At 38.2% G+C, this 12,884-nt stretch overlaps 1 protein-coding gene across 3 annotated transcripts in view; it reads right to left on the reverse strand.

The window, feature by feature from the left end:
• LOC764925 (cell surface glycoprotein 1) overlaps positions 1 to 1,420 on the reverse strand; it is a 53,332-nt gene extending 51,912 nt beyond the window's left edge. Inside the window, exon 1 of one of the 3 annotated variants that reach the window (XM_030998524.1) lies at positions 597 to 1,420. In XM_030998524.1, coding sequence (XP_030854384.1) covers positions 597 to 728 — 132 coding nt within the window. In that variant the 5' untranslated portion in view covers positions 729 to 1,420. The remainder of the gene's footprint in view (positions 1 to 596) is intronic. The other 2 variants (XM_030998526.1, XM_030998525.1) reach the window with 2 other exon arrangements.
• Between the last annotated feature and the right edge of the window lie 11,464 nt (positions 1,421 to 12,884).

Below are 12,884 nucleotides of genomic sequence, written 5' to 3' on the forward strand. Positions count from 1 at the left end.
AAATACCTGGTAGTGGTATTTCAAATGCTCTTGTAAATTTAGCAACTCAATGTTCTTACTAATTTATAATCTTACTTAAATGGCCAAGTATCGTTAAGACACTAGGCCCTAACTACAAATTTAAAATGCACAGAGTGGATTTGGCGTGATATAAGTTACATTATTATTATTATTATTATTATTAAAAATAATATTAATAAACCCAGAGCATGAGGTGCACACAAAAAAAGTGAACCATGGACCTATCTAATTATTTATGTCCATTATAAAACCAAGGAATTGATCAGATTGATTTTTCATCCAACAGACGTCACATGCATCTATGATCTAGTGCTTTGCCGAGTCTGTGTTGTGTTAGGGTCCATGCACGTGCACGAACAATGTGGAAAACACAATCTGTCATTGCGAATGAACTTCAGAGTAAGTTCAGGGGTCATATGTCACTCACACACTCCTCCTCAACCAGACAGATACTCACATGGACACGCTCTTTGTTCAACAGTCAATCTCTCTAAACATAACCCACGCCACGTGCACGCACGTTTAATTAAAAGACAAATCAGTGCAGTATGGATAATGGAGATGATGATAATTACCTCAGCTCCTCCCGTTCCAACAAAGGTTTCCTTTGGTGCTGCCCCCGTAACCTTCCCCGAATCGTCCACGGCAGACCCACCATTCTTGGTCATGTCATATGATTGGTTCTTCTTGCTAAATATTTTCCCCATTTTGTCCTCTTTAGTTCTCCTTCCACTGTAGAAATAGCTAGCTTTGACAGCTTACTCCGATTATCACCATTTGATGTCGTTTCGTTATAAAAGAGTCACTATTCTCGCACGTGTACTACCGGTAATAAATCCGTGCAGTTTCTCCTCGCATCAGCTACAATGCGCTCTTTCACAAATCACGGTTTGCCGGTCGGATCCTTTGTAAAAAATATCTCACCGTTAAGTGTATTTTGTCTGTCTCTTTAGGCTCACCCCACGTGTTTATAATCCCACAGTCCGTTTAACAAGATCTGTTATGATGTCCCTAATCTCATCCCCTAAAACACGAAATTAATCGCTTCCTTTTGAGACAGGTTTCCTCACAACGCGATGACATTCAGCGACCTTCTTCAACAATATCCGTGCCAGTCGTTATGAAATCGCTGTTGGCGGCGCGGCTGGTAGCGCTAGTTGCTCTCGATCTCTAAGCTCTGCTGGCGCTTGTTCGCGGAGCAGGCGCGTGTCGGGGTAGTGGACCTACAACTTTAGCCTTGACCTGTCAAAGGAGCTCTGTTGAATCCGTCGGTATTTTAAGCTCCTTTGTGTAATCGGAATATAAATATTGAAAGTGAAAGTCCATTGTCATTGCATGACTGAGTCTGAGTGATGTATACCCTCTTAAAACGAATCACTGAAAAAATAAAGTAAGAGCATGGAGTATAATTTATGGTAAGATTGATCCGTACATCTATCATTGCGCCAAATCTGTTACGCAATCCTTAGGTCATCGATTCCGGTGTCCATGAAGTATGATGAGTTGCATGATTTGCATCTACCATACCGCACAGAGTACTTATTTTAATTACAATAAAGATTCGCCATCAGAGCGCTTTAAAGGACTTCAATGAGCTCCAGTGATTTCTTTGTTAAGAAAACGCCTACAGAATGTCGAGGATGTCTCTTTTTTTAATTCGGGGGGGGGGGGGAGGACTTTTAGGCGTATTTGTATACAAAACAAAAAGAATTTAACTATTTTCTTTTTGTTAAAGAAGACAAAAATACGGGGCTGGAGTATCTTTCCTGAAAGAAAATAACAACGATACAGCGCAGGAGCCATGCATGCAAGAGGAGGTTGGCGCAGATGTCCCCCCCCCCCCCCCTCCTCCCTTCAGATCCCGCCATGTAAAAACAAATTAAAGGTGTAACAGAATTAAAGAAATTGTAATTCTGAGAAGCACTGTATACCTACAGGCTGTGCATTAGACTGTCTTGTCTCAGACAGTGATCGCGCCCTTGTTTTTCTTTTACATTTTGTGTAAGACCTAATAAATCTGTGATGGCACCTTTCTTACACGACGATCCGATTGATTGAGCCAAATAGTTTCTTTCTCTGTGCTCATTGCTCTATAGTTTACAGACTTGATTTTAGATTAACTTATTGGTTTATTTATTTATCACTTATCCATCTATTTATTTGTTCTTTTATCCATATTTATTTACTTATTCATTTATTCGTTTGATTATTCATTCATTTTTATGTTGGTGATTGGCAAATTTGAGGACCGGACGCGAAAAGTACCCCTTTAATAATATACCGGAGATTTGGGGAACACGAATGCGGTCCCTCCGACCCATGAGTGGGGGAGGGGGCGGGGAGGGGATATAGGCATTGTGTGGTATGAGGAGGGGGGGCACCTGTCTCACTCGAAAAATGATGTGCAGCTAAAATACGAGGCCCATGATTATACAGGGGAAGGGTGTTGGAAGGGAAGGGGTCTTGTCGACTTCTTTCCTCGTCCCTTTCCCATTTCTCGCTAATTGTCCATTGTTTATTCATCTTCTTTCTTTTCTATGACATTCGATGGGGAGGGGGCACATGACCCCAAAATGTGCACTCCCCCTTAGCTACACCATTGTTAAAGGTAAAGACCAGTATTGGAAACGCCCCAATTTCAAAAAACGAAATGGAAGCTCTCATTACCAATCATGTGAAAGAATATGTTTTGACTAATACATGATGATAAAAAATTTGCCGGGAAACCGCCTACTAATTCATATATTTGGTAAATTTGTTTCTCTCATGGACTGTGAGAGATATAGGGTAGTCCCATATACATCTTTCTGTGTATAGTGCTTGTAACTTTACGAAGAATGGGCCAAATTTCTTATCATTTTGATGATTGCAGAACCTTGCAGATGCTAGATGCTAGATGATCAACCATTTCTGATCGATTCCACAACGTTTCTTTCACAATGCAATCGCATGACCATAACTGGTCTTTAACTTTAATTGCAAAATGACGAGATCCTCACTTTAAAATCATCGATAATTATACACGTACTGTCGGCAGTATACTATAATCCTTGATGAAATGCAGCACTCTATTTCTATAAGGCAATGAGCAATGAAGGAGAAGGGGACAAAGTGAAATGATAATAATATCCTCATGATTCTGCATCCAATGTAATTATGAGTTATTTGATATGTCTTGCCTGTAACGTCTAACCAAATCTATCCATTTTTGTATGTAATTATGCTGTTGTCGTTGTTGATTATGTTGTCGTTTTTCAATGAAATATTTATTGTTGCTATGCACATTAATTTTCTCAAATAGTTTAAGTATATAAAATATTTAGGATATATCAAAAAATACGGGAAGAATTTGAATCATGACCAAAACGGTGCAGTGTGCATACTGAATTACATATTATGAGTCAACTAGCGTATGACCGCAAACAGTAAAGGGGTGGGAGGGGGAGGTGTGCCACTTTATATATCAGCTTCCAAGACAGGAAATGTTAATTTTGAAAGTTTGTTTAACAAGATTAAAAATTCAACAAGGACATGTGTTTATGAAACTCGGAAGGCCGCTTTGTGTCAAACTTCGTTTACTAGTACATGACAACGCAGTTTGCACTGTAATGATAAATTTTGTTTCTCATGTTTGAACAAAGAATTTCACTTGTATAAGTGAATCTGCAACCTTTAGTTAGTGACGTGGCCACGTGGGTACAGTGCCCCGGTCTTCACCTGGTGGCTGTCTTATTGCAACATGATCGCAAAAAACTATATAAAACTTTAAATAGCCATATATGTTATACTTACTAAAATACGCAAACATGAAGATAACATTTTACGTCATGATTGTTTCAGATAATACCATAATGTATTGGAATGTCACTTAAATTGATTTCTTGAAACATTTTGCGATCGTGTTTTGGGAGGGGTGTCAGGAAATATTGTTAACATAGAATGGCTTCAATTATGAACTCCATTTAATTATAATACATTGTGTCTGTAAATCATTCTACCTCCCCCTTTTTCCTCAAAAGAAGGGGTGAGATCACCATTACCATGATCGTTACGCAATAGTGATGCCAACACACTCGAAACCTTGTGAAAAGGCAACTGTCATTATTGGCATCTAGATAAACTATTCATCAGATGCAGTATTAAGGTGATGCCAATTAAGTGATCAAGAGCTTCTGTAAAAATTCCATTCCCCACAATGGCGTAGTTACGGGGGCACGTTCCCCACCCCCCCCCCCCCCCCCCAGACGCGAATCCAGGATTTCTTAGGGTTGGAGGCCCTTGGGGGGGGGGGGGGTAGTAAGCACTAATTTTATTTTTGTTTGCCCTCGAAAATATGAAAATTTGCACCCCCCCCCCCCTTGAGCGCCAGGGGGGCCCAACTCCCCCAAAAAGATAAAATTAACGTGTTTTTACACGTTTTGTTTCCCAGGGAGGCCCCCCCCCCCCCCACAAGAATGACAAAAGTAAAGTTACAATAACGGAAGAAATTTTGAAGCGGGAAAGAAAAAGAAGGGGGAAATAGCAAGGAGACATGCAAGAAGATAAGAACAAGCCCCTTCCATACCAACTGCACCTCCTTTTTGCCTGTTTTCTCGTATTTCATCATCCTATCAAGACCGGTGGGTGCACCCCCGTGACACCATGTAGTCCATACAACTAACACAACTACTGTCCATCAATAATTCTCGAGAGAGGGTGGATTTAAAAACATAGTTTGCGTATACGCTGTATAATAATAATAATAATTATATGTATTATAATCGCTATTCATTAGTGTGGTTATTATCTTTATCTTTATGATCATTCTTCTTCTTATTATTATTATTAATAATAATAATAACAATAATGAAACATGTGAAAAATACAATAATGCGTAGTGCTAAATCTAACACTAGTGTCATATCATATGACACTAGTGTTAGATTTAGCACTACGCATTATTGTATTTTTCACATGTTTCATTATTGTTATTATTATTATTAATAATAATCTTTTCAAAATGAACGAATTTTTGTTCACTTTTCATCAAAATGTCATCAAACTGATTCCTTGATTTTTCTTTCACATCTTCACACACTACCACCCACATTTCTAACTTATCCTCATTAAACTGTGTTAACGAGGATAAATTTATCTTCATTTAACAGCTAAATGAGGATAAATTTATCTTCGTTTAACAGCTAAACGAAGATAAATTTATCCTCATTTAACAGCTAAACGAAGATAAATTTATCCTCATTTAACAGCTAAACGAAGATAAATTTATCTTCATTTAACAGCTAAACGAAGATAAATTTATCTTCATTTAACAGCTAAACGAGGATAAATTTATCTTCATTTAACAGCTAAACGAAGATAAATTTATCTTCATTTAACAGCTAAACGAAGATAAATTTATCCTCATTTAACAGCTAAACGAAGATAAATTTATCTTCATTTAACAGCTAAACGAGGATAAATTTATCTTCATTTAACAGCTAAACGAAGATAAATTTATCTTCATTTAACAGCTAAACGAAGATAAATTTATCCTCATTTAACAGCTAAACGAAGATAAATTTATCCTCATTTAACAGCTAAACGAAGATAAATTTATCTTCATTTAACAGCTAAACGAAGATAAATTTATCCTCATTTAACAGCTAAACGAAGATAAATTTATCTTCATTTAACAGCTAAACGAAGATAAATTTATCTTCATTTAACAGCTAAACGAGGATAAATTTATCTTCATTTAACAGCTAAACGAAGATAAATTTATCCTCATTTAACAGCTAAACGAAGATAAATTTATCCTCATTTAACAGCTAAACGAAGATAAATTTATCTTCATTTAACAGCTAAATGAGGATAAATTTATCTTCATTTAACAGCTAAACGAAGATAAATTTATCTTCATTTAACAGCTAAACGAAGATAAATTTATCTTCATTTAACAGCTAAACGAAGATAAATTTATCTTCATTTAACAGCTAAATGAGGATAAATTTATCTTCATTTAACAGCTAAACGAAGATAAATTTATCCTCATTTAGCTGTTAAATGAAGATAAATTTAACCTCATTAAACTGTGTAAATGAAGATACCGAAAAACGAAGGCGACCACGTACGGTGAACTCGTCTTCTTCTTCTTCGTCGTAGCCATTTCAAAGAAAATTCAAAACGCGTTATAAAAGGAAAAATTAACAGATTATGGACAACGTAACCGCGAGTGACGATGTCGAATCGAAGAGTGATCTTAAATCTGGTGCTGGCCGCGCGTGTACCATATATGTTGTTTGTGCCCAGACTTTGTATATACTATTAGACAGAGCTCTAGCTGTTTACAAACAACGGACGCATTGCCCGCGCTCGGCTATTGTTCTCTTTGTTCTCTCTTTGGTTATAGCTAGTCTGCAGACACAGACCCTTGACAGCCATTATGAGTAAAAACAATGTCTAAATTTTAAACATGAAAGTACTGAGTTATGTCATGTAGCTGCTTCTGACACAGTGCAATACTGGAAAAGAAACATAACACATCAAGCAGAATCTGATTCTCCTGATTATTTCATGTGGTTTTATTCAAGAGTAAAGTTGAGTCTGTGTTTACAGACTAGGTTTGAGATGGTGAATAGATAGAACTAATAATCCCCGTGCGACCGGCTAACGACGGTCTGGGGAGAATTTGGGTGTATCATCTCTCTGGTGTATCTGTACATGGAGGTAAATGGGTGTATCATATTCGTAAAATGCAGACCTTTTAACAATCTATCAGGGTGGTTACTTAATTTGCAAAAATTCACCTTTCAGAAAGAAAACGTGCAACGTGCTAAAATTAGAAGACAAGACACAGGATGGGGCTGCATTGGGCTAAATAGGCCTATATAAATTATAATGTTTAATATTATCAGGGAACCACTGAGCTGTGTGCCCGGCCGCAAAAAATATATGAGCAATATTATCTTTAAAAATGCAAATACATGTATTTCACTTTGACTATTAAGAGCATAAATCGGAGAGAAAGTTGAAAACAAACGATTGTGCTTGAAAACTTGACTTTTCTGACTTTCGCTGAATATCCGTGTTTAAAATTTGTAAACTTGGCAGCTAGAGTTCACTCAGTTCAGAATGGGCCTTTGGACACCCGGCATACGGTCTGGACAGTAATTTCTTTCTCGTTCAAAATCCTAATCGATGTTTTGTGGATTTCATCGGGATGAGCCATTTTCTTTAGTTACAAACCCAAGCATGATATGATCGATGCCCAATAGGAAGTGCAACTAAATCGTTCGGGCAACCATGCCTATATTTAATAGAAAGTATAAACCAAATATGAGTACACCCCCCCCCCCCCTCTCCGGGTCCCCATCACGGAACCTCATGAGAATTTCTTAGGTCAATAGGCTGTATATATAATAGTGGAGGTACTATGGAAATTGGAATAACACCCGACGGGGGCTGATCAAAGATTTCCCAACAATAATAATTATGAAGACGCCCTGAAATTTGAATGTCACGCAAATTCCAGGGATTAATTCCCTCCAATTTGCGCGAGCGGCCGCTTCCGAAGCAGAATTAAGTGACAATAATCATAAACAGTAATACTCCAGCTATCAGGGTGTGTACATCCACTAAATCGCCAGTGGCGGATCCGGGGGGCCCGCCTCCCCCGCCCCCCCCCCCCGCCCCGGGGAAAAAAACGTGTAAAAACACGTTAATTTTACCTTTTTGGGGAGATGTCCCCCTCCCCCTGTCGCTCTAGAGGGGTGCACATTTTCAAATTTTAGAGGGTCCCCCAACAAAATGTGCTCACCTTTATACATCATGCATGCCCAAGTAGGAGTCGTCGGGCTGAGTTGTCCCTACATATGAGTTAGCCCGAATTATTATTTCCATTTACAGAGCCACCCCCTCCCCTCCAGCCCCCGATTATTATTATTTTTATTATTATCATAATCGTTAGTAGGGGTCTAGTAGTAGTTGTCCGAGGGGCGGCGATCCGGGGGGGGGCACGTTCCCCCTCAATTTTCTTTTAGAGGGGGGGGGGGGGGGTCGTTCCCGCCGGAAATTTTGAAAAAGTGCACACATGAAATGTATAGCAAATACTGACTAAAGACTGCAACACACATTTAGGCTCTGGATCGAGGGCCCAAGAATGCAGCGCTTAGACTCAATATTTGCTATTTTAGCAAATAAGTCTAAACGCTAAATTATGAGTCTAAACGCTGCATTCTTGGGCCCTCCAGAGCTTTTTGTGTGCACTTTTTCAAAATTGCCGGCGGGAACGACCCTCCCCCCCGATCACCCCCCCCCCCCCCCCCCCCCCCTTTGGACTACTACTACTATTAAAATCCTACTACTAGACCCCTTCTAATGATTATAATAATAATAACAATAATAATAATAATCGGGAATCCCTGGAATTTGCGTGATTTTCACATTTCAAGGCGTCTTATTCATAATTATTATTGTTTGGAAATCTTTGATCAGCCCCCGTCTGGTGCTTTTCCAATTCCCATAGTACCTCCACTATTATATACAGCCCATTGACCTGAGAGATGTATAACTCATGAGGTTCCGTGCTGGGGACCCGGAGGGGCCGGGGGGGGGGGGACTCAGATTTGGTACAGACGGGGATGTACCGCTGAAGCCGCAAAACCCAACCCGACTCTTTAACTCTCTCTCTCTTTTTGGCTCTTTAACTCTGAAAATATTAATTATAAACCCACACTGAAGCAGAGATGAATACAAATTCACAAAAAGGTCAACCAGGGGCGCCTTGCGGTGGCGGCGATCACATGGACTCGGGGAAACATGAAGAAGTTTGGCGGATCCAGGGGCCGGACATTGACCAGCCCGTCGTGCCCCCCCCCCCCCCCGGCCCCCCTGCCCCGACGAAAAATGCTCATAGAAAATGTGTCAATCTTTCTTGGGCCGCCATTCGTGCCCCCATCCTTTGCTGCATGAATAAAAAAAAAAATCCTAAAATCATGATAGCCTTGGTACAACAAAATGAAATGTGTATTAAAGGTAAAGACCAGTAATGGTCATGCGATTGCATTGTGAAAGAAACGTTGTGGAATCGATCAGAAAAGGTCGATCATCTAGCATCTAGCATCTGCAAGGTTCTGGAATCATCAAAATGATAAGAAATTTGGCTCATTCTTCGTAAAGTTACAAGCACTATACACAGAAAGATGTATATGGGACTACCCTATCTCTCTCACCAGACCATGAGAGAAATAAATTTACCAAATATATGAATTAGTAGGCGGTTTCCCGGCAAATTTTTTATCATCATGTATTAGTCAAAACATATTCTTTCACAAGATTGGTAATGAGAGCTTCCATTTCATTTTTTGAAATTGGGGCGTTGCCAATACTGGTCTTTACCTTTAAGGCCTACGACGGGGGCGGGCGGGGGCCGCTGACGTAGCCAAACCCCAAACCCCATACCTATTATTATAGGGCCATTTTTGCGTTTTTTTTATAATTATTATTTGTTTAAAATGTGTTGTATTTTAGCGTCAAAATGCGAAAATTGCATATCCTGTGTGAACAGTAAACTTGAAAACTATATTGGCCTATACCCACCAGAATTTGCAAGGAATCTCATGCAAAGTTGTGTGTCTCGGTATACGTTCTATGACATGCTTGTCAACTTCAAGGGGACTTGTGACCCATAACAATTATGGGCTTATATAGATTTTGAATGAAACCAAATGGGTGTTTAATTTTTTTTTTACTATGAATGATATAGGCCTACTATATTATTTACCAACAATCATGTGAAGTTCATAATATCGAATGCATTCTATAGGAGGAGTATAGGCCTATCTTCGGTTAGGTGCCATGTCTTTACATGTTTGTACATAATTGCAGTTGGTTTATACTTTAGGCATGGTTTTCCGAACGATTTAGTTGCACTCCTTATGGGGCATCGATCATAATTATCATGCTTTAGTTTGTAACTAAAGAAAGTTTCTCATGCCGATGAACTCCACAAAACATCGATTAGGATTTTGAACAAGAAAGAAATTACACATCCAGACCGTATGCTAGCTGTCCAAAGGCCCATTCTGAACTCTGCCAAGTTTACAATTTTTAAACACAGATATTCAGCGAAAGTCAGAAAAGTCAAGTTTTCAAGCACATAAAATTAATATCGTTTGTTTTCATCTTTCCCTCCGATTTATGCTCTTAATAGTCAAAGTGAAATACATGTATTTGCATTTTTAAAGATAATATTGCTCATATATTTTTTGCGGCCGGGCACACAGCTCAGTGGTTCCCTGATAATATTAAACATTATAATTTACATAGGCCTATTTAGCCCAATGCAGCCCCATCCTGTGTCTTGTCTTCTAATTTTAGCACGTTGCATGTTTTCTTTCTGAAAGGTGAATTTTTGCAAATTAAGTAACCACCCTGATAGATTGTTAAAAGGTCTGCATTTTACGAATATGATACACCCATTTACCTCCATGTACAGATACACCAGAGAGATGATACACCCAAATTCTCCCCAGACCGTCGTTAGCCGGTCGCACGGGGATTATTAGTTCTATCTATTCACCATCTCAAACCTAGTCTGTAAACACAGACTCAACTTTACTCTTGAATAAAACCACATGAAATAAACAGGAGAATCAGATTCTGCTTGATGTGTTATGTTTCTTTTCCAGTATTGCACTGTGTCAGAAGCAGCTACATGACATAACTCAGTACTTTCATGTTTGAAATTTAGACATTGTTTTTACTCATAATGGCTGTCAAGGGTCTGTGTCTGCAGACTAGCTATAACCAAAGAGAGAACAAAGAGAACAATAGCCGAGCGCGGGCAATGCGTCCGTTGTTTGTAAACAGCTAGAGCTCTGTCTAATAGTATATACATAGTCTGGGCACAAACAACATATATGGTACACGCGAGGCTAGCACCAGATTTAAGATCACTCTTCGATTCGACATCGTCACTCGCGGTTACGTTGTCCATAATCTGTTAATTTTTCCTTTTATAACGCGTTTTGAATTTTCTTCGAAATGGCTACGACGAAGAAGAAGAAGACGAGTTCACCGTACGTGGTCGCCTTCGTTTTTCGGTATCTTCATTTACACAGTTTAATGAGGTTAAATTTATCTTCATTTAACAGCTAAATGAGGATAAATTTATCTTCGTTTAGCTGTTAAATGAAGATAAATTTATCTTCGTTTAGCTGTTAAATGAGGATAAATTTATCTTCGTTTAGCTGTTAAATGAAGATAAATTTATCTTCGTTTAGCTGTTAAATGAAGATAAATTTATCTTCGTTTAGCTGTTAAATGAAGATAAATTTATCTTCGTTTAGCTGTTAAATGAGGATAAATTTATCTTCGTTTAGCTGTTAAATGAAGATAAATTTATCCTCGTTTAGCTGTTAAATGAAGATAAATTTATCCTCGTTTAGCTGTTAAATGAAGATAAATTTATCTTCGTTTAGCTGTTAAATGAGGATAAATTTATCTTCGTTTAGCTGTTAAATGAAGATAAATTTATCTTCGTTTAGCTGTTAAATGAAGATAAATTTATCCTCGTTTAGCTGTTAAATGAAGATAAATTTATCTTCGTTTAGCTGTTAAATGAGGATAAATTTATCTTCGTTTAGCTGTTAAATGAGGATAAATTTATCTTCGTTTAGCTGTTAAATGAGGATAAATTTATCTTCGTTTAGCTGTTAAATGAGGATAAATTTATCTTCGTTTAGCTGTTAAATGAGGATAAATTTATCTTCGTTTAGCTGTTAAATGAAGATAAATTTATCCTCATTAAGCTGTTAAATGAAGATAAATTTATCCTCATTTAGCTGTTAAATGAAGATAAATTTATCCTCATTTAGCTGTTAAACGAAGATAAATTTATCCTCATTTAGCTGTTAAATGAAGATAAATTTATCTTCGTTAACACAGTTTAATGATGATAAGTTAGAAATGTGGGTCGTAGTGTGTGGAGATGTGAAAGAAAAATCAAGGAATCAGTTTGATGATATTTTGACGAAAAGTGAACAAAAATTCGTTCATTTTGAAAAGATATACTGTTTATGATAGAATTCTAATCAAAGTGATATTTTGATTGATTTTGAAATGAAATGTATTGCCGATTACAACCTTTCATTGGGGTATAATCCTGAACTCGAGGCATCCATTGACGCACCCACACACCGAGACGACACCTTTTGTTTTCGGAACAAGAAGGATGCATGAAACCAAGAAGCTAGTCATCAGACAAACTTTTATTCCTTAATGAAAGGAATAACGTAGGAGTTGAGACCCTCTAAAGGTCAACTTCTCCCGCAGGGCACCTGATTAAACATTATTGCCCAACGACCCCGCTGATCAACGACTTCATCAATCCTGGATGAGGGTTTTGGTTGGAGGGTTGCTGTAGGAGCGGAAGGAATAAACATGGCCGTTTCTATGGATGGGAGTTGGGCGTGGCACTCTCATCACAATTTTTTTCTCTCAGAAAGATCGCTCATCTTAAAGTGTAAGGTCTACCATAGTACCGCCCCTACCACCCCCTAACAAAAGATCAATGAAAGAGAAATGCAATTGAAGAAGAAAATCGGAAGAAATTAAGAGTTCAATGTCATAAAACTTACTGACTAGGAAGGGTTGAAGGGCAAATAATAACCAGTTTCGCTAATTAAATTCGTTTAGTCTCGCCAAAGATGGGAGTAGGTAGCATGGTGTAAATTATCTAGCCTCCTTATAGAATATCAAGCAATTTTATTGTTCTCCCTTTGACAAAATATGTTGTAACAATCAGTCTCAACGGAGGGGGGGGGGTAAATGAAAAAGTACAATGGGAAAGATCTAGGATCCAAGGATTTTCAAATTCTCGCACT

Source organism: Strongylocentrotus purpuratus, unplaced genomic scaffold (genome assembly GCF_000002235.5).
Source record: "Strongylocentrotus purpuratus isolate Spur 01 unplaced genomic scaffold, Spur_5.0 spur5_scaffold_5, whole genome shotgun sequence".
Classification (NCBI taxonomy): domain Eukaryota; kingdom Metazoa; phylum Echinodermata; class Echinoidea; order Camarodonta; family Strongylocentrotidae; genus Strongylocentrotus; species Strongylocentrotus purpuratus.